This window comes from Megalobrama amblycephala, linkage group LG9, assembly GCF_018812025.1.
Source record: "Megalobrama amblycephala isolate DHTTF-2021 linkage group LG9, ASM1881202v1, whole genome shotgun sequence".
Lineage (NCBI taxonomy): Eukaryota > Metazoa > Chordata > Actinopteri > Cypriniformes > Xenocyprididae > Megalobrama > Megalobrama amblycephala.
This window is the reverse complement of record NC_063052.1, coordinates 11,448,386-11,471,711: the sequence shown is the minus strand read 5'-3', so window position 1 is coordinate 11,471,711 and position 23,326 is coordinate 11,448,386. Positions and strand designations below refer to the sequence as shown.

At 35.5% G+C, this 23,326-nt stretch overlaps 1 protein-coding gene across 2 annotated transcripts in view; it reads right to left on the bottom strand.

Annotated features, from left to right (window-relative positions):
• Nucleotides 1-5,502: 5,502 nt before the first annotated feature.
• The window catches only part of vps50 (VPS50 EARP/GARPII complex subunit), a 169,519-nt gene continuing 151,695 nt past the window's right edge, over nt 5,503-23,326 (bottom strand). For both annotated transcript variants that reach the window (XM_048201563.1, XM_048201564.1), the window contains 3 exons: nt 21,566-21,687; nt 10,144-10,333; nt 5,503-6,478 (listed from right to left, as the gene is read on the bottom strand). In XM_048201563.1, the coding sequence (XP_048057520.1) occupies nt 6,359-6,478; nt 10,144-10,333; nt 21,566-21,687 (432 nt within the window). In that variant the 3' untranslated portion in view covers nt 5,503-6,358. The remainder of the gene's footprint in view (nt 6,479-10,143; nt 10,334-21,565; nt 21,688-23,326) is intronic.

The window sequence follows — 23,326 nt, the reverse complement described above, 5'->3', positions numbered from 1 at the left end:
TCAGTCTAGTATCAGCGAGTCTTACCTCTAGGCGAATACGCTTAGTACCAGATGCCCAGGCTGTTCATCCTCTGGGAAAGTGAATATCGATGGTATCGCGGTGTCCTTCAGAATGGTTCTCTTCATTGCAAGGATATTTGGTTCGTAGTCCTCGTGCTTGAAATGGAGACTACATATTCTGCGTTTTTTTTGGTTTTCTATAACGGTGTCATCTCCAAACTTCGGGTGTTTGATGGCCCGCCGCCACTGTTTACATCGCTCCAAATCTTTAACTTAATCGGAAAATGATGGAAACTTGCTTGTCCTTTCCTGGTTTTGGGTGTACATCCAGGTACAAAGCAATTTAGCACCATTTCGCTGTAAATGTATGAACTAACTCACGATTTATAGAATTAAAATGTAACAAAGTAAGCCTAGTTGTTTGAATTTTCCTGTAATGCCGCCTGTAACCGATAGGCGTGGTTTGGGCGTGGCCTCGCAAGGGCAGCAAAACATGTGCATTCTGGGAGTTGTTGTCTTTCATCCACATTAGTCAAAAATACATTTTCTGCCTTTTCTCAGTCTAGAAAGCTCCAAATTCAAAAATAATTTCACATTTCTACTACATAAATGACCAATTTTAAATACACATTCATCTTTCCAGGGGTGAAGTACCCCTTTAATAATCTCATCCATGAACATGATTTCTGCCCGAGTCCCATCCCGATTCTTTTCCACCGCCTGTAGACATGAAGACAACACCTCCCATGATTCTGCGAAATTAAGGCGTCATTATGCTACGCCTTTGTTTTGAATAAGCGACCTCTAGAGGCGAAAAATTACATAGTGTGCCTTTAAATCACTTTTAATATATATTCAAGTGTGCAGAACTTTGAGAAAGATGGAAAATATTTCCAATGCAAATTCAAGAGAGCAGGACGCATGCGTGTTACGTGATGATATAAGAGCAAACGTTTTTGCGTGAATGCACATTGGAGATATTCCGTAAATAAAGTGGTAAATTATGTTTTTTTTTGCACAAAGCACTCGTGTCGCTTCATAAAATTGATGTTAAACCACTGAAATCACATGGATTACTTTAATACCTTTCTAGGCTTGAAAGTGGTAGTTGCGTTAGCAGTCAATGGAGGAACAGAAAGCTCTCAGATTTCATTGAAAAGATCTTCATTCGTGTTCTGAAGATGAACGAAAGTCTTATGTGGTTTGGAACGACATGAGGGTGAGTAATTAATGACAGCATTTTCATTTTTGGGTGAACTAAGCCTTTAAGTGTCCTGTGAAATAAGGCATTGAGAAGTACATCAGCACTAGAGCCAGACCACACAACATCAGGTCACACAAGGGAAATCACATACACTTTCAAAACTAGCACACTTATAAGCATATTATATCTTAAATCAGCCGGAAAAATACAAATATCCAAAGAGTTTGTAGCAAGGTTTCGCATTTTAATATTGTGATGTACACAAAATAGATGGTGCAGACAGAGTATATAAACAACCAGTGAAGCATAGATATCTAAAATAAACAAGCGTGAAAAAGTCAGCTTTGATCAGGAGCACAAGGGTGCGTTATGAATCGAGCAGGCTCACAGTGGTGGAATTGCAGCACACCAGCCATGACAGTAATGAAACGCTCTGGAATTCAGCCAGAACACCGTGATAAATCTCCTCTGATAAAACCCACATGAAGTCCAAACTCTGTTTTAAGTGAACAGCATACTTACAATATGACATTAATTAAAAGAAACGGCTTTGCATAAAATGTGTCCGAGTCTATTCCATAAATGGGAGCTCATGCAACAGATACAACTTTATTTGCAATTCCTGTGCTTGCAAGGCAGAAAAAAAGTACTGACTTTTTTAGGCAAAATTAGGTCTTAGAAGTTGATTTTGGCAGCTATAAATGCTTAAATATACACAAACAAGAAGACCAATCATAATTCAGTATACAAATAGATGTTAAAAACATAAATTCTATATGCAAATGTAATGGCGATGTCCTTGCGATTGACAATCATGCCAGTATGGGTGAGTTTATTTTCTAAAATGTTTACATTATGAAATTTTATTTGATGACTGAAAGCTATTTTTTTTCACCTTATCCATTTGTTTCTTTCAAGCAGACCACAATAGTCAATGTCAATGCAAGATTTTATTTAATTCTAATAAACAGAAATAAAATAAAATTATAAAATCGATAAAAAATAAAATAAAATAGCACCTACAGTCTGAAATCATCCGCAAAACAATGCTGGCTTGCAAGTTGACCTTATAAACACACTACCAATAACTGTTTCCAGCTCACAGGAGAAATTCTCCAGCACTGTATTTCCATACTTCAGTGAATGATAAACTGCTGCACAAGGATATGAAGGTGTGAGAGAGGATGTTCTCTCAGGTGGTCCTCTGATGTTTTAGAACACAATGGTTTCCAGACGGCCCCCCTGCCGGCCATTAAAAAAACCATAAAAATGCCTCCTACTCACGATGAGTCATGGCCAAATCAATACAAACTCTCCATCCCAAGCAGGCTATTTAAAGTGCAGCACAACAGGAGGAGGAGGAGAAGCCAATTAATTAGTGCTAAAGCTTTGCTTCCTATAGAGGATTAAAGGAAACTGCAAAGCGCATGGGAGAAAAAAAAAAAAAGACACCTGAAGGGTAATATGTCATTGTGAAAAGTTGTTACAGAACTTCTTAAAAAAAAAACATCTCTGGATTTGTAATGTGAGCTGATAAGCTGTAACTGTTGATCATTTAGTGTCTACTAGCTGTTCTAAATATAGCCAAGCAGATTCTATAAATGGTGGCGAGTTTCTTTTTCTTCTGCTCACTGTGTTATGAGAGGTCTGGAGGAACGGTCTGGTGTCCAAACCTGCTCTGGAGGGCCACTGTCATGCAGAGTTCAGCTCCAACATGCTTAAAACACCTGCCTGGAAGTTTCTATTATGCCTAGTAAGCAGTGTAAACAGACCGAACATTGAAATTAATCAAAGGAAATGAGTTTGTTTCACTCAAATAATAACGGAAGTACATTGTATTTAATAGAAAAAGTTGTAAAGCGAACTCAAAATTTCATTGTAGTAATCTGAACTTAATATGATTGAGTTGAAGCAGATTTCTAATTCTCAGCATGCTTTGCATCAGACTGTATAAATAAATACTGAAATTAAGTGTTGTTTTGTGAACTTTTTCACAAGATTAACATAGGGAGGCATAAATTAGTGTTTAATGTTGTGTTATGTTGTCACAAAAATGTTAAGTTCTACTAACTTAAGTTTACTTAAAGCTGCAGTCCGTGATTTTTGGCCCTCTAGCGGTTAATAAACAGAACTGCACGCGTCTTGCGGAAGAACATTGTAGCCGGAGCTACTTTTCTCTGTGTATGTCTATGGTGAGTCACGCAGTTACTGTGATACCAGTCCGGTCTGAAATAGTCAGAATATAAACACTTATGTGTACCATAATGACTCAGGGTTAGACAAAAACACGGTTTGGAAAATGGATTCATGTTGTACATTCTCATTATATAATTTTTGTTAATTTTGAACACAAAAAAAGTTACGGACAGCAGCTTTAAATGTTTTGAGGTAATAAGTTTCCTCAAATGTTTTGAGTATTCTGAACTTATTGAGTTTTACTTTTTATAGAAAGTAATGTTACATTACTTTCGCATTACTTTTTCCTTGATTTTTCCTTGACTTTTGTTTTGAATTTAAAAGTATTGCGTTGCATTACTTGTAATGCGTTACCCCAAACACTGCTAGTATGACCTTGATCAGCTGGTTCAGGTGCGTTAAATTGGGGTTGGGAGCAAGGGCTGTGACGGTGGCATATTTTTACTACTGCGGTGGTAAATCACCAACAACTACTGCGGTGGTGGGGTCCGAAGGGGAGGGGTTTAATTATATATATATATATATATATATATATATATATATATATATATATATATATATATAAAAATCAGAGGTTGCGTTAGACTTGTGTTTCGCCGTCATTTTGATGGGCAGGATCGTAAAAAAAATCCATCATCAATAATTACCCGTCATTTTAATTTTTATATTTTAATGATAAGGCATTTAATAGCTTCTGATTTCGTCCACATTTTCATTTTTTTATTCACGAACTTACAGGATAAGCGCATAGGCTATGCGTTTATTTATATTATGAAAAGAAAGTTGATCAAAGACTAATTCATTCGCATTCACTCACAATCCGTGACAACTGTTCAAGATGAAAACTGAAAAGTGTCTTTGAATAGAGTAATAAAATATATAATAAGCGTATTTGGAATGCGATCATCCTTTCCTCTTTACTATTGTACAGAACGAAATAAACATGAATGAAAATAAAAAAATATGTTGAAAGATACAGTAGCTTACCGAAATCTGCATCACGTCAGTTCAATCGGTATTGCAAACAATGTCACCTAACATTATACCTCAGAAAAGCTATTCGTTGACCATAAACTAACAAAATTTAATTATGTAAGTAAGCATAGGTAACTTTATTACTATAAAATTGACTTAAACTAAGGTGCTCGTCTGTGTGTAATCAAACGCATCGTTTTCATTTTATTCTGGAGACTGAACTCACGCTCTGCTGCCACACTGGAACGCACTCACCACCTACTGGACAGGGGTGGGAATTACAGTTACAAACTACATAATCTGTCAAAATGACGGACGGGCTGCAGATTTTTTTCCGTCACTGCTAAAAAATTCCATCAAAGACGGAAAATTTTCGGTTAACGCGATCTCTTGAGATATATAAATATATATTATATATGACGTCACACAACCGCCGGTGACACTCCATGACCGCCCTGGTGGCGCGGTTGTCATGCCTACCGTCACAGCCCTAGTTGGAGCTAAACTCAGAGGCCCTTCAGGAGCAGGATTGGACACCCCTGGTCTAGTCGACTTCTAACAGCAAGACTAGAACGGGAAACAGAGGCTGTTCAAGGATTGAGATCGGCAACTTTATTTTTCAGTTCCACTGAGCACACAGCTGACATTCATCCAATATGTAAAGGGGCCTTAACACGACACTGTTTTCAACTAAAAACTGAAAAATGATGCGTTTTGGCCATTCATTTAAATGACAATGGTGTTTTGGGGGCCTGAAAATGCAAGTTTTTGAAAACAATACCATTATTGTCTCTGTGTAAACTACAAAAACGAACTTGTGAAAACGGCGACGTCATGCGCATGCGTATTACATGTTCAGTCTATAGGCACATAATTTTTCTTTACAAAGTGACATCGCCATCTACTGGCCTGACATGAATAATACAGAATTTTTAGTCGTTTTAATGGATCCACATGAATGGTTTCACAATGTTGTCATTTGTGCGCAAAAAACCTTTTTTAGTACATCGTTGCGTAAACGTACCCTTAATGTGAGGATTCACTTGAACATCAAATGTATTCAATGCAAATCGGCAAGTTTTCATACCACAAAAAAAAAGGATGAAAAGAATTCTAAAGTATCATTATTCACATAAGAATGTTAGCGTATTTATTGTACAACCTTGCCTTCAACTTGGTACAGATGAATATTATCACACAATTTAGTTACCACAAACAAAACAACATTTCAGTGAGCGAAATACAGTATCTCTGCATTTCAGACATACAGCATCTGAAATAAATAGTTTTATCACTTTCTAACAGGAAGGTTTCAGGTCTTTTTTAGAGTCTCTTCCTCTTGTTATTACTATTAACATACAAGTAATCACATTCCTGCACAAAATGTGTTTCGAGAAAATGACAACAACACTAATACGTCTCTGGGATCTGGTATAAGTGTCATAAATTATAAAATCAATACCTAAGAAATAAGCTGAGGTGTTTTTGTAACAGGGTGAGACCAGTGACGTACAGCTAGCAGTAGCCTGTCAAAACAAGTCAAAAGAGATGCACATGCATTTTGAGTAAAATCACAGAGACGGAGCCTCAGTGTGTTAGAGGATGTCTCGGTTTCATTTTAAAAAGCCCCATGCTACAGAACCAGCACAAATTCCTCAAAAAGGGAAATAAGGTTGTTTTGCCACAGCTATGTTTAAATTACCGTTTGATAGCGCATGAGTCATTCGTGTTGTGATTCAAGTGATTACTGATAACACTGTCATTACCCATTATCTTTACAGCCCTTCAAATGACCGCTTCATATGTAGTCAGAGCACGTCCTGCTTATACTTTTAATAAAATGTACACAGAAACCGCAAATGTTTAAATGGCTGATAAACAAAACACAGGCCGCATACGATAATAGATACTGGACAAGTAACAGTGTAGGTGTTTTTCGTGACGATTCTGTTGAGTTTGGTGGGGTTGTTCGTTGGCATTTATTTATCTTTTCGGCCGGTCAATGTCATCGATAGCTGCGAGGAGTTTCTGTCGTGCTTTCTTGTTGATGTGGGACCCGAGGCAGACGGTGACCAGGTTAGTCAGCTGCTTCATTGAGTACTCCTACAAAACAAACTCATGATAAATCTCTAATGGAGACGCCTTTCACAACAATCCATCTTTTTAATGAGGAATTAAATCTGCCATGCACAACACGCTTTACAATCACAGGCATGTTTGGAATGTAGGCAGCTTTTGTCCTGACATTTAACAAGGAATCATTTAGCGCTACATCATATATAAAAAATATCCACAATGGTTCTGATGGAGATATTATTAGTTTTAAAAAGCATCTCTGATTTATACATCACCAACATGGTGCCAGAGTTGGTAAGTTTGATTCATTTCCATGAATAAGATTAAGTGTAACTACGTTTCAATGAATCGATTCAAAACTATGATTCATTTGCATAATCACTGCAAAATGTTCACTTTTAGCAAACAATATACATGGAAACATATATAGTTTATTACTATACAGGTCCTTCTCAAAAAATTAGCATATTGTGATAAAGTTCATTATTTTCCATAATGTAATGATAAAAATTAAACTTTCATATATTTTAGATTCATTGCACACCAACTGAAATATTTCAGGTCTTTTATTGTTTTAATACTGATGATTTTGGCATACAGCTCATGAAAACCCAAAATTCCTATCTCAAAAAATTAGCATATCATGAAAAGGTTCTCTAAACGAGCTATTAACCTAATCATCTGAATCAACTAATTAACTCTAAACACCTGCAAAAGATTCCTGAGGCTTTTAAAAACTCCCAGCCTGGTTCATTACTCAAAACCGCAATCATGGGTAAGACTGCCGACCAGAAGGCCATCATTGACACCCTCAAGTGAGAGGGTAAGACACAGAAAGAAATTTCTGAACAAATAGGCTGTTCCCAGAGTGCTGTATCAAGGCACCTCAGTGGGAAGTCTGTGGGAAGGAAAAAGTGTGGCAAAAAACGCTGCACAACGAGAAGAGGTGACCGGACCCTGAGGAAGATTGTGGAGAAGGACCGATTCCAGACCTTGGGGGACCTGCGGAAGCAGTGGACTGAGTCTGGAGTAGAAACATCCAGAGCCACCGTGCACAGGCGTGTGCAGGAAATGGGCTACAGGTGCCGCATTCCCCAGGTCAAGCCACTTTTGAACAGCACTGGACTGTTGCTCAGTGGTCCAAAGTACTTTTTTCGGATTAAAGCAAATTTTGCATGTCATTCGGAAATCAAGGTGCCAGAGTCTGGAGGAAGACTGGGGAGAAGGAAATGCCAAAATGCCTGAAGTCCAGTGTCAAGTACCCACAGTCAGTGATGGTCTGGGGTGCCATGTCAGCTGCTGGTGTTGGTCCACTGTGTTTTATCAAGGGCAGGGTCAATGCAGCTAGCTATCAGGAGATTTTGGAGCACTTCATGCTTCCATCTGCTGAAAAGCTTTATGGAGATGAAGATTTCGTTTTTCAGCATGACCTGGCACCTGCTCACAGTGCCAAAACCACTGGTAAATGGTTTACTGACCATGGTATTACTGTGCTCAATTGGCCTGCCAACTCTCCTGACCTGAACCCCATAGAGAATCTGTGGGATATTGTGAAGAGAAAGTTGAGAGACGCAAGACCCAACACTCTGGATGAGCTTAAGGCCGCTATCGAAGCATCCTGGGCCTCCATAACACCTCAGCAGTGCCATAGGCTGATTGCCTCCATGCCACGCCGCATTGAAGCAGTCATTTCTGCAAAAGGATTCCCGACCAAGTATTGAGTGCATAACTAAACATAATTATTTGAAGGTTGACTTTTTTTGTATTAAAAACACTTTTCTTTTATTGGTCGGATGAAATATGCAAATTTTTTGAGATAGGAATTTTGGGTTTTCATGAGCTGTATGCCAAAATCATCAGTATTAAAACAATAAAAGACCTGAAATATTTCAGTTGGTGTGCAATGAATCTAAAATATATGAAAGTTTAATTTTTATCATTACATTATGGAAAATAATGAACTTTATCACAATATGCTATTTTTTTGAGAAGGACCTGTATATTGTTATATCAGTACATAAATTACATTTCTTTTGTAAATAAAGTTTATATTACATTTTAAATATTAAAATATATTAAATATAAATAATTAAAAATGAAAAAAAAACTACATAAGTTTACACATTTTATATATATATATATATATATATATATATATATATATATATATATACACACACACACGATCCAGCAGACTAGGTGATAAGATTTGTAGTATAATATTAGAATTAATATTTTAATTTCATGATTTAATATTTATATATATATATATATATATATATATATATATATATATATATATATATATATATATATATATATATAAAAAAACATACACATGTATTACATATAATTAATATTTCATATTCTTGAGTTCATTTAGCCTAGATTACTATTGATTTTATTAATACTGATTTTTACTAATTTTACTTTATGTGCATATACATTTTATATATATATATATATATATATATATTTTTTTTTTTTTATTATTATATATTATTGAGTTAATTTAGCCTCAATTACTATTGATTTTATTAATACTGATATTGATTTTTACTCATTTTACTTATTTTTATGTGTGTGGATATATATGTACATAAACATTTCAGTGCTTCCCACAGGTTTGAAATATACTTGCGGTGGTAGCCGGGTGAAAAATCCTCCTATTACCCATTGCACAAAAATGGTCTACTACATGTGACAAACAAATAATGTGTGATTTTTAACAGTATTTTTATTAATTGAAATAAATTTTAATTACATAGCATACTATTACATTTAATTCCATACTAATATTATGCATTATTATGCATTGTAAATTATGCAAAATTACAGCATTTAAATGGTTCTCCTTTTCCTATGTTCTCCTTGCTGTCATATAGTGTCTCTCTCAGTCTCAGTGAATGGGACACAGATTTTAATAGTAAAATTTATATAATGAATAATAAATGTCAAATAATGTTCTTAGTCTTTTCTTCCTGTGGGGGAGACTACAATAATTTACTATGAATTAAATGGAAATCAAATTAAATATAATTTATTATGCAACTAAAATATCAAAAAATGCCCACAAGAAAAAAAAAAAAAAAACTTATTTTTGACTTTTAATTATAAACAAGCCCGCAATACAACGGGACTCTTATTTTGAAATGTCTGTACTATTGTAGGCTGATCCTTCAGATTATAAAACAACCGTATAAAACATTTTATATAAAGGCTATGAAGTAGACATTGTAATAATTCATCAACTTGAGTTCATTAGTAATCGCTTGGCATAAATCTGCGCTTTTCATTGAAGGTATGAAACGATTACTTAATCGATAGCGGATTTTTTCATCATATTGAGCAGATATAAAAGTATAAGAGGATAAAAATAATAAAAGCAAAAATGTGTCTCCAAATATACTTGGGCGGCCGTTATTATACCAGGGCGGCCCGCCCAAGTAAAGTCTATGTGTGGGAAGCACTGCATTTTATATATATAATTAATATTTTATATTCCTGAGTTAATTTAGCCTCGATTACTATTGATTTTTATTAATACTGTTATTTTTACTCATTTTACTTTTTTTAGTAAATTCAAAGCAAAAATATTACAGATACACTACAGATATAGAGAAAATACATAATCCTTCTCTGACCTTTTAAGAACCTGCCTACATTGTGTTGTCAGGAGTCATCCATCTTACCCTGTGGTTCTTGATGAACTGCTCCATGTCGTTCTCAGTTAGGTAGTATGCTTTGATGTAGGTCTCGACAAACTCCTTGTCTGGAATTGGTCTGAGGTCAGTGAGCTTCTCCAGCTTCATCAGGAACTGCTGAAAATCCAGCTGCATCAGTGCACGTCCTTCATTACTGCATTTCTTCACATTAGCATAGCTGGCAGACAGCAGGAGGAGAGGAGAGCAGAGGTGAGTGTGGCTTGGACAGATATAGGACATTCATTAACTGTTGACAGTTTATGCTACATTAATTGTAGAGAGAGTCCCATAGAGCAACCTCAGGTTAAGCGTCTCGCTCACGAGCACAGCGGCGCTTGTAACTCTTCAGTTTACATGTAACCTTATGCCCTACTACTGATCCAACCTGGAACTTTGATAATCGCTAGGCCACCAAATAGGACTACATCAATAAATCAACAATGAAGTGATTGACCAATCAGAATCAAGTCTGCCATAGAGCCGTTTAACTATTTTTATCATAACTGACATCATTGTTTCTGTTTCTAGGTGCCCTTCTGGATTTATGTTAAAACGTTGAAATATAGGGGTTTTTACTCAACATTAAACAATACATCAACATAGATGTTCAACATACAGACAGCTTGAACATTTCATTCATTATTACAGTTTATTCACTATAGTTTAAAAAAAATGGTAGATCTCAAGATCTCAAGAGTTAAACTGTGCCAGAAAAAATTAATCTTAATTATGTCAGATAACACTTAAGCAAAACATAGTCAGGTCAAAGTGTCTGAATAAATTTTGGTTCCAAATTTTTATCAATTTTACTGGTAGTCCACTGTATGAAGAATTTTTGGGTATAATATGTCACAGTTTACATAAATTAACTATAGTGTCCTGCACCAACTAGTAAAAAATATATATATAAAAAATGTCTGAATAATTCAGCTCAAATAATATTGACAGACTGTGGGATATGGTGTTTAAGCCAACTCATCCTTTGACTGGTAAGCGACACCAAATGCTGAGGGCCATTTTTGGTCAAATTTGTCATTTTTTTCAGTTCGCCACCTTTTCATTTGTACAGCTTGTGAGTCTTGGTTTCAGAAATGATACCTAAACATCCAACACAACCAAACCATCGATTTACAGCAAACAAGCAGCCATGCAGAGTTCAGTGCTGTTGACACCCCTGTTTACTCTCTGGCTGACAGCGGTGTAATTACTTTCTGAGGGGAAAGATATTGCTGGGCCTATTGAGTATATCCAGTCTGCCAATATATCCCTGTGTTTTCCTGCCTCCTTCCTTCTTCCTGTCACATTCTGCTCAATTTGGAATGCAACTCGGCACTGCACTGGCGGAGTCTACTTGAAAAAAGTGCAGCCAAATGGACATGCAAGCTGAATGAAAACAAACAACATTCATCCTGGTTGCAAAGGTTTTTTTTTTTTTTTCATATATAATGGCCACCATTACAGTTGGTGCTACAATGCATTAGCTAAAGGGGCATTTAGATATTCTGAAGGTATCTGAAGGCTTAATGTATTGCTACTTCAAAAGTTAGAGTTTTTTTATTGTTTTTAGAAGAAGTGTCACGTTCACCAAGGCTGCATTTATTTGATCAAACCGTTTCCTATTTGAATATCCTCTGCCCGGCAAAAAAAAAAAAAAGTCGCTGTTGGGAGGGAGCATAAAGAATCATTTTCACACATGAATTGGCACCTGTGAGTCCAGACGTTCACTAAAAGTCTTTGAGATGTGCTGGAGTAGACTTTACAGAGTACTCACCTCTTGCATTGTCAATACAAGATCTTGACCAAAAACTGATGCAAATTAATGTTATTTCCATCAAGAGGTGCATCAATTTTCAGTCAAGATCTTTTATTGACAATGTAAGACACATATAACATGCTAGAAACAATAATCACAACAGTAATGATCAGTCATAGACTCTTAACACTCTGAGGTCTGAGGTATCGCCAAAGAGACTCAAAATACTCTGTCAACGTTGCACATACAATTAAGAGTTATACACCATTTTAATCTGTTGAATATCTTTTATTTGTGTACACTCAGAGTAAAAACAAAATGTTGTGCTTTTTGCAAAATAAAGAAAACTAACATGATGCGTGATCTCTCGTCTCCCTCTGAACGAACTCCAATCTGATAGTTCTCAGAAAATGAACTGTAACTTAGTGAATACTAATCACAAAAAATGAGACTTCTGTCTAAATAAATGTTGAAATGTCAGGTTTTAAATCGTGTAAGTCAAATCGAAAACAAATATTCTCTGTTTATGTAATCTGTATGAAAAGAGAGCCATGTCAGAAGTCTGTGATTCAGCTCTTTATCCGCTAATGCGGCCACGCCCACGGAGTCAGCGCTATTCAGATGCAAATTCAGTCAATACATGCATACATCGTCTCAATCGTGTATTTATTGTCTTGAAAGGTGTTTTGAATAGCCATAGTCAGCGATCTCTGGCCTCTGTTAGTTCGGTTAGCTCCTGGATTGCCTATTCTTCTTTAGCAGGCATTTGTGGATTAAAGGTGCACAGAGCGCCCTCCAGCTGCAAGTATGAATTGAAAACACAGTATCCAGCGCTCATAGTAATGACAATAAATCCTGAATAAATATTACTCCTCTGTATAGAAAATTGACAAACATATGAGAATCCATCAATATTTCTCCAAATGTGCATGCTTTTAAGCTAAAAGCCTATATGAAATGCCATAGAGGTAACATAATTGTTCAGACACTTTGCATCACAGAAATACATTATATTTTAAAGAATATAATAGAATACCATTATTTTAAATTGTAATAATATTTCACAGTATTGCTGTTTTTTCTGTATGTTTGATATACACCACATGATCACAGAGGGGTTTTTCACAGCCTACCGGACTGAAAGAGCTCATTATTATGCAAGTAATTTCAGGTCATTATTATGTGATTCTTTTGTCTTCTCGGGTGAGAATGACCCATTATTCATGATGATTCAAGCCTCCATGCATACTGTGTTTCTTGACCAAAGATGTTTTAGAAAATTTAAATCTCTCTATTGTTTTTATGAAAGAGTAGTCAGCATAATTTTTACATAATTTTGAAGCAAAAACTCTAGTCTACAACCTCCAATACCCAGAAGTATTGTGAACACAGATTTAATATTATTTTTTTGGCCCTAAGTTTTTTGTTTTTTTCAATAACCACGCATAAACGTTATTCCTTCAAAAACACAAACATGTACATACATGTTCCTCAAATATTATGGTAGCCTAGTTTGTGCTGAATACAGTGTAATGACACTTTTGTCATTAATATGTTTATGAATAACTGAAAAAAATTGCCTATTTAAACCCAAACAGCGAGTTCTGGGAAGTGTATTTAAAAAATGTAATTTATTCCTGTGATCAAAGCTGAATTTTCAGCATCATTACTCCAGTGTTCAGTGTCACATGATCCTTCAGAAATCATTCTAATATGCAGATTTTTGTTAGGAAACACTTTACAATAAGGATTCATTTCCTAACATTAGTTAACCACATTAGTTAAAATGAACTAAATGCTAAACCGCAGTGCGTTTAATCAAATAGTTTTACAAACAATTTACTGATTAATTTATCTTATAAAGGAGTCGCAAAACATTAAACAGTAAAATATATCATAAATGTATATCAGTTTTTTGTCAAATCTGACATTTTGCCAGGAAAGAGGGCACAGCCTACCGCAGACCGACCCATGCCGTTGACCCTGACCGCCAGTGTGACGCTGTGTGAACACACGTACTTACAGAAGGTCTATAGCTAGAGGCAAAGACGGTCAGGTAGAGTTCATTCGTTCACAGCTGACTTTTCAGCATTTCATGGTTCATTATTGATGTTTCAGCGCTTAATCAGGTGTAGGATGATGGGAATATCTTTCCAAATGCTGTGGATGCTGTCAACGTAAAGATGTGATGATTACAGAGAGCATCAGCTCCCTGCTGCTGTAATCTGCAATAATTTTTTTTAGTTTGGAGCTAAAACTGCCCAGGCAGAGAAAGCAGCAAGGCTAGCAGATACAGAGTGCTCTAGCTAGACACAGACAGCCTCTTTAACACATCTTTCAAACAACCTGCCCTCCATATCAAACACTGTGCTTTGCCATTCTCAAACAAGTGGCCCTTGACTTTGATGCAGGTGTACAGCTGAACCCTGCCAGGAGGGGCTTGTCAATCTATGCTGGGCCATGCCCTTATAAACTATTTATTTTGTCTTGGCCAACAAAGTTCTTATAAACCAGTGCTTCTCATCCCAGGGGCCTCAGCAAACTTCCAAGGGGGCCTCAAGATGACTTAAAATTATTTAAAATAAGAAGTTAAAAAGGTTGAGATCCACTGTTTTAAACAGCAACGGCCCTATTCCTGACATACCTCTAAATTCAGATCTGTCTATCTATCGTTCTATCTATCTATCGTTCTATCTATCTATCTATCTATCTATCTATCTATCTATCTATCTATCTATCTATCTATCTATCTATCTATCTATCTATCTATCTATCTATCTATCTATCTATCTATCTATCTATCCCTGTATTAGTTCATTGACTGAATATATAATTACCATATTGATTATCAGCCAATATTATGGTGTCTTATTTTTATCAGTATCGATCGACACTGGGTTTTTAATTGTGCATGCTCACTTTCCCTATTTTTAATTTTGATATCAACTAATGCTCCCTTAAAGTTAATCTTCAAAAACACTAATTTAATAACTGTTAAACGTAATCTTTAGTAAATCTCAAAATAAGCATTTTTCATACTGTACACATACTGTAAATGCTGGGTTAAAAACAACCCAAGTTGGGTTGAAAATGGACAAACCCAGCAATTGGGTTGTTTTAACCCAGCGATTGGGTTAAATGTTTGCCCAACCTGCTGGGTAGTTTTATTTAACTCAACTATTGTTTAAAAATTACTGTATTGCTTAATTAAAATTAACCCAAAGTATGTTGGAAATTAACATTTATTAATGTTCAATGAATAATTATTAAACAATAAACATTTATTAAATTGCGTTTTAATAAATTTATATTAATAAACTATTAAATTTATATTAATAAAATATTAAAGCTTATTAATAAACATTCACCTTTTGTCTATTATTGTTGCCTCTAATTGCATCTGGTTTTTAATTTCCCAACTATTTTGGGTTCATTTTAAGCTAGCCATATAGCAATTTTTAAACAATAGTTGGTTTAAATAAAACTACCCAGCAGGTTGGGCAAACATTTAACCCAACCGCTGGGTTAAAACAACCCAATCACTTGGTTTGTCCATTTTCAACCCAACTTGGGTTGTTTTTAACCCAGCATTTTTTAGAGTGTACATTATAATTATTTGATGCTTAATTTTACTTGCAGAATTTTCAACAGTTGATTAGTTTTTACTCTTTTATTTTTTATTTACATTACAGTTCAAAATTTTTGGTAAGTTTTTAAAAAAAAGTTTTTGAAAAAAAGTCCTTTATGCTCACCAATGTTGCAATTTAAAAATACTAAATCATTCTAATATGATATATATATATAATATATATATATATATATATATATATATATATATATATATATATATATATATATATATATATATATATATATATATATATATATGAATGAACATACACACATATATGTAATGTGTGCGTGCATACATGTGTGTGTGTGTGCGTATTTTATATATATATATATATATATATATATATATATATATATATATATATATATATATATATATATATATACACACACATTTTATATATATATACATTTATAATAATTAGAAATTATAATATATATATATATATATATATATATATATATATATATATATATATATATACACATTTTATATATATAATACATTTATAATAATTAGAAATTATAATACATATATATATATATATATATATATATATATATATATATATATATATATATATATATATATATATATATATATATTGTATTATATGTATTATAATTTCTTAATCAATTTAATGCATCCTTGCTGAATTAAAGTACTTAAAATAATCTTACTGACACCAAACCTTAGTACGTTGTGTACTTTCAACGGTAGTGTACTTTGACAAAATAGCATACAATTTTTGTATCTCTTATTTATCAGTTTTCAACCACATCATTAAGATATGTATCAGCTGACTGTATTGGCAAAAATTTTAACAACGGTGCATCTGTACTAAGAAGGTTGCTCGTCCAGCAACATGTTCAACTCTCAACTAAATAGCTTAAGGTCCTCAGGGTGTATGAGACTGTCTTAATGTGTTCATGGGATTCAAATGCACCGTTCTGTCATTGTCAAGTATAGACTGTGTAGAGGACCAACTAGGGTGCACTAAACAGCAGGGCACCCATTTAGCTAGCGGTGGCCCTGAAGGGATTGAAAGATACAGGAACAATGTTTTTGAAGAAGATTCTCTAGAGCTCCTCAGATACTCTGGGAACATATTATAATCTCACACAAGTCCATCTGCGCTGTTGATGCGCACTCTCTCTTGCACTTGCACTGGGCTTTTCAGTTTAACAAAAGCATGTTCATCTCTGGACAGTGTGTGATTCCTTCTTTATGCTGCCCTGAGATTAATAATCAATGGATTAAATGACTAGAGAAATGCATTTTTCCGATACATTTTCTTCTCACATGCAGCTAAATCCTGACGTCTACAGGGAAGCTTTAAACTATACTACGAAGAACCTCTCTGAAGTCAAGAGGCGTCTGTCAAGTTGTGTCAAATGTGCTTCCAACAAATCTCCATTACGCTGAGGAGGTGACGAGTACAAGAGCGTCTGTGAGCTGCAAGATTGCCGGCACAATGAAGATAATGTACTGGGGTAAGGAAAGTGTGATGGAAGACGGGTTGACAACAGCTCTCTGGAGAAGACATGGCTTCTAAGTTGCTTGTCACCGTGCCACACAAACATCCCTGATGTTCATTTCCAATAATCCAGCTCTTGACTAATGACAAGCAGATGGGTACAAGAAGGATGGTGCAAGAAGAGGAAACAAGAAGGAAAAATAAACATGGAGAAAATCGAACACTGATGGATTTATATAAATACAGTTATTTGAAAGCAAAACAAAGCCAATCTGTTTATAGCACAAAGTCATTACAGATATTTGATGAATTCTCACAGAACTAATGCATTTTTACAATATCTACAGTATGAGTACGCCTAAGGAAGAAGGCAAAAAAGAGAGAAAAACACTCCTTCACATTAATACAGTGACGAGAGTTGATCCAAACACAAGATCGATGAGGCAGCTGAAAATCATAGAGTTTCTTGCTTTAAATCAAATACTATCATTACGCAGCACAAAATTTCGCACCCCCCCGAATCCTGAGTGATAAAGGGTTTGCTTTATATCCCTCAAAACAGTCACTGCCAGCCAAGCCATAACAGAAAAAGCCAAAAAGCTCCTCTTGATAGTAAAAACACCCCATGAGTTCAGCAGAGGAATGAAGAACAAGAGTAGCTAAAGTTTTCATTCAGGTTTGCTGTTTTTGTACATATGGCTGTGGATTAAAAGCATCTGGCCAGTACATTTGCCTTTTGTGTTATCAGATATTTGCTTTAAAATTAACATTTTGTTGGAGGAAGTCCTGAAAAAAAAAAAAAAAAAAAAAAAAATCTAACAAGTCTGCTTTCATGGCAGGAAAAAAGCTTTTGCTGCCATGTACAGGTGCAGTTTTAAGAATATACTGTATATATGTGCTACTGCTTCAAAAGTTTGCGGTCAGTAAAATTAAATTAAGGATAGATTAAATTGACCAAAGTGACATTATATACATATATATATAGAAAATAGCTAAAGCATTGAAAATCCCCATTTCCACTATCAGGGCAATAATTAAGAAATTCCAATCAACTAAAGATGTTAAAAATCTGCCTGGAAGAGGACATGTGTCTAAATCGTCCTAATGCGTGGTGAGGAGGAAAGTTTGAATGGCCAAAGACTCTCCAAGGATCACAGCTGGAGAATTGCAGAGATTAGTTGAGTCTTGAGTCTCAGAAAGCCTAAAAAAAATGATCAAACAGCACCTACATCCCCACAAGTTGTTCGGGAGGTTTTCAAGAAAAATCCTCTGCTCTCATCCAGAAACAATCTCCAGCATATTCAGTTGTCAGACACGACTGGAACTTCAAAACAGGACCGGCTTCTGTGGTCAGATGAAACTAAAACAAGAGCTTTTTGGCAGCAAACCCACCAGATGGGTTTGGTGCACACATGGATAAAAAGTACCCCATGCCCACGGTTAAATATACTGCTGGATCTTTAATGTTGTGGGCCTATTTTTCTGCTGGAGGTCCTGGACGTCTTGTTCAGATATATGCTATCATGGATTCTATCAAATACCAACAGATAAAAATCAAAACTTGACTGCTTCTGCTAGAAATCCAACAATGGGCCATGGTTGGATCATCCATCAGGACAATGATCCAAAACAAACATCAAAACCAACACAATGTGTCAATGAGCCCAAAATAAAGCTTTTGCCATGGCCGTCTCAGTCCCCTGACCTGAACCCTAAAGAAAATGAGTGAAGTGAACTGAAGAGAAGAAGCACCAACATGGAGCTGGGAATCTGAAGGATCTGGAGAGATTCTGTATGAAGGAATGGTCTCTGATCTCTTGTCAGGTGTTCTCCAAACTCATCAGGCATTATAGGTGAAGACTCAGAGCTGTTATCTTGGCAAAAGGAAGTTGCAAAAAGTATTGAATAAAAGGGTGCCAATAATTGTGGCCAACGTGTTTTGGAGAAAAACATTTATTTCATAATGTGATTTTTCCCCCACTTTCAATTCTTTTCCTTCAATGAAAGGTTAGATTTTTGCTAATTTTATGAATTATAGATCAAAAGGATAAACAATGCAGATTTATTTTTACAGTACAGTCATCTTTGATCATATTTACCAAGGGTGCCAATAATTCTGACCACCACTGTGTATATATATATATATATATATATATATATATATATATATCAAGGTAAATTTAGGTGTCTTTCCAAAAAGGACACTTGGACACTCCAAAAGGACACCAAATAAATAAAATGATATAAGAGTCCACATAAATCATTACTATGCACACCAAAGAAGAAAAAAAACCCCATGAAAAAATGAATTACAGAACAAAACTTTTCAGAATTCAGTCTACAATGCAACAAGAAAGAGCTTGTTTAGAGGTTTTTAGAGCTTGTTTACATTGCGATACTGAGCAGAACCACATAGAGATGCCAAAACAACAACAACAACGAAAAAACTCTAAACCAACGGCCTTGATCTGACTGCGTACCTACTACAGTACATGGATCCATTCAGAATTACTAAACACAGCAACATACACATGACAGATAGAAATATTATCCTGAATGTGTGTGGAAACAATGAACTGAATTTACTGAAATGAGTCTGTGTCCTGTACATCACTACAATCGTCTTTACCTTGATAACAATCTGCATCCATCAAAACTTTACTAGCACAATGCTGGTTTGCTTTATCCAGCTGAGAAACATAGTTTGTGTATCAACTGGTCAGCAGTGGATGATTTGACGTTTCGCCCAGTCTGCATCTCACACAGCGCGACGCGTGAATTCTTCAGAAACAATCAAAGAATATGACAGAGCTTGTGTTTTAAAGCTAAACACACACTGGAATGAATAATTCACTGAAAACTGGCATCTCTGCCTGGTTTTCTTTACATTAGCTCTGTTTTGGACTGATTGTTTGAATGCTTACTGTATAATTGGACTGAAAACTTTCCCAGAGTTTATTGACTTAAGTGATCTGATGGCAAACAGAGAGGCGCAATTGGGTTAAAGGGTTAGACTAGAAATATCCACATACCAGGGTTACAGATGTTTGCGCCATTGTAGATGATCAGTGTGATAAACTTCCGACTTCTAAGATCATCTAACTGTGTGACGTAAATCATGTTATTGATGCAATTTCACATGCTTCGGTAATTTATTTGCATTAAATAATGTTGAATTTAATTGTATGCATTAACATGGACAGCCCTAATAAAAATGTTTCATTTCAAATAAATGGAATTTCAGTCCATCATAGAATCACAAAAATATTCAGCAGCATAACTATATTCAACATTGATAATAATAAGAAATGTTTCTTGAGCAGCAAATCAGCATTAATAGAATGATTTCTGAAGGATCATGTGACTGAAGAAAGGAGTAATGGCTGCTGAATACTAATCAAAATGTATATTGATTAGTACTTATCCTTTCTGTTATTATATCGGTTGAGACATTCAATAATCTAGTGATCGGTGTAGCAGCTTCATGCTCATGTTGAAATCCACTTGTGCTTGTAAGTACTGTAAATATCACTGACTTTGTGAGAAGATTTAATCAATTGAGATCTGCCTGAGGAACTTCAAGAAGTTGTTAGGACAAAAGTAGTTGGCTATAAAAAGACTGGCAAAGCTTTTAACCTTCTATATCCATTAAAGCATAACGGAAAGAGCGCGGCATAGCCCAAACATTTTCAAGGTCAGTTTATCTTATAAAACCGAGCAACCGGGCAAAAAGGGCATTTGTAAAAAAAAAAAAGAGCAAAATGCCAGATACTACAGGGAATTCCAGGGAAAACTGTCTAGACATCAGCACTTGACATCTCATGCCTCTTTGGGAGACTAACAAGAAGAAAGTCACTTTTGAGACAAGCCAACATGAAGTCATGCCTGGAATTTGCTGGAAACCATGTGACAAAACATGAAAACTTGTGGAAGGATATTTTGTGGTCTGATGAGACTAAACTTGAGCTTTTCAGCCTTAAAGTGAAGTGCTATGTTTGGCATTAATCAAATACGGCCCAATACCAATAATACCAAGCGAAATGGTGACAACACCACACTCTGAGGTTGCTTTTCAGTTGGAGGAATTGGAAAACTCTGTGGCAACATGGACGGAGTCCAATATAGGCAAATCCTTGAGGAGAAGCTGAGAGGCAAACACATTTTGCAAATGAGAAATGTAAGTGGAGAAATGAATGGCTAAAGGTAAATATACTGGGAAAATATGTACATTTACTTGGGGATTTGTAAAAAATAATAAATAAAATAAAAACTTTGTACAAAAGACTAAAACCCCGTTCCATCTATTTCCATCGATTTGAAGTGTTAATGACAGTAATAGGAGGCCTCTGGCGAATGCTGCAGAACCCAATGGACCCGTTTGTGATCCAACTGCTCCTGCAAGCTATTTTCACTGTTTGGGAAAGGGCTGAGTGGTTTGTAATGGCCGGTATTCCAATGAAAACACTCTGTGGTAGGAGATTTATCTGAGAGCAGGTGGTCTCATATACATCCACACCCATTTGATTCAGCTCAGTGGGTCACTTACCCCTCCACTAATGTCCTGTTGGCCAGACGGATGCAGTGCTCCCATAAGACATTGGACACAGGCAAAGGAATCCGAACTATTTTCGACACATCTCCCAGTCTTTGGTTGAACTTCTCAAACTCCTGCAGAAAAGAGTTTATGACATAAGGGTCAAATGTCATGACACACATTTTTTGTCTGGATCTATTCATTAATTAAAAAAAATCAAAAAATGAATTTAAATGAATATATATTGAATAATAATAATTAATTATTAAATTATAAATAATTATAAAACATTACAAATGCAATTCATACATGAAATGACTGAAATACACCTCTTATGTGATAAGAATGTTTTTCATTTTTGAATTAAAATTCATTTTGATATTTTTGGAGAGGTTTAAAGCAAAAAATGTCAGGGTTTTAAAACTGTTCAGATACCAACGTCCTTAAAAACTTGATATTTAGGAATTAATAATTCACAATATTTCTGTCATGACAACTCTCTGAGTGCTTGGCATGGTAATAGATATGACAATGTCGGAATATATCTGTTACACTGCTACTGCTGCTGTAGAGCAAGTACGAGACTTGCTACTGCCAATACATACACGACACACTGCTGTGAGCAAGTTAGACTTGCTGCTGCTGTACAAAATAAATTACCCATGGCAGATCTATACAGGTGGAGCTGGGGAAGGTGAGGGGTTTCTGAAAGCGCGCTGCAACTGCTACAGAAAATGATGACTAGTATTTGAAAGTTGAGCAGCGAGCTCATTGGCTACTGATACAGCAGGAACCAATCAGCTGTGCCCTACAGAGAATGATGTGAATGCACAGAAATTGAGTTAAGGACCTAACCTTAAAGTACAAGCAACAAGGAAAATATTATTGGTTTTACTTAATGGTTACACCACAGCACATTGAATTGAAACATTTCTTGAAAATGACATGAAAGTTTTTAGAAACTACATGAAAACCTCATGAATACATACATTTCCAAGAACTTGGCATGAGTGTTTTAAACTATTAAACTGTTAACAATTCACCATAACCATCAGCATTCTTATTGGGTGGTGTTGGAACCATCTGCATGAGAGGTCATGAACAGGCTAGAAATAGCTTTATTTTAGCATGCTGCTCAAATCCAGAAATCCCAACAAAGGTGTTAATTAATTACAGAATCAGAGAAGCGGAAACAGCCGTCTGTAAACGTTCACTGGAGCCATACTGGCAGGCCAGGTTGTCAAACCTACAGGATTCAGATTATTCAAAGAAACTGTCTCTAAGTCCCTGCAGTGCAGATGTCTGGATAAAGCCTTGCCACATACAAAAACCTGTACCGTATAAGCCGGCTGCTCACGGAGGTGTTGATTCAGCTGTGCTTGAGCCCATTTCTCTTTCACTTGTGACAGGAAAACCCACCCATTACTTTCTTAACACAATGACATATGGCTCATTCAAGAGCCAAGGACCACATGTACTGTGAGCTCGCACCTTGAATGTTGATACAAAGCCAAGAGCACTAAAATTGCTGTGCAAGTTGTCCAGGTTATTTTGCTGCCTTTAATCTTCTGAATTTATTTTTAAAACATCCAGTTTATTTTACAACTTAGAAATATGGTTTTAAAACGAATGCCTATTGCTGGTCTAAAGATTATGGTATCTAATTATAATTTATAGCCCCCGCATGAGACAATTTAAGGATTCATACTGAGAAACTAATCACAACAAACATAGATCAGATTATTTGCTCTCAGTCATGTTGATAAGTATTAA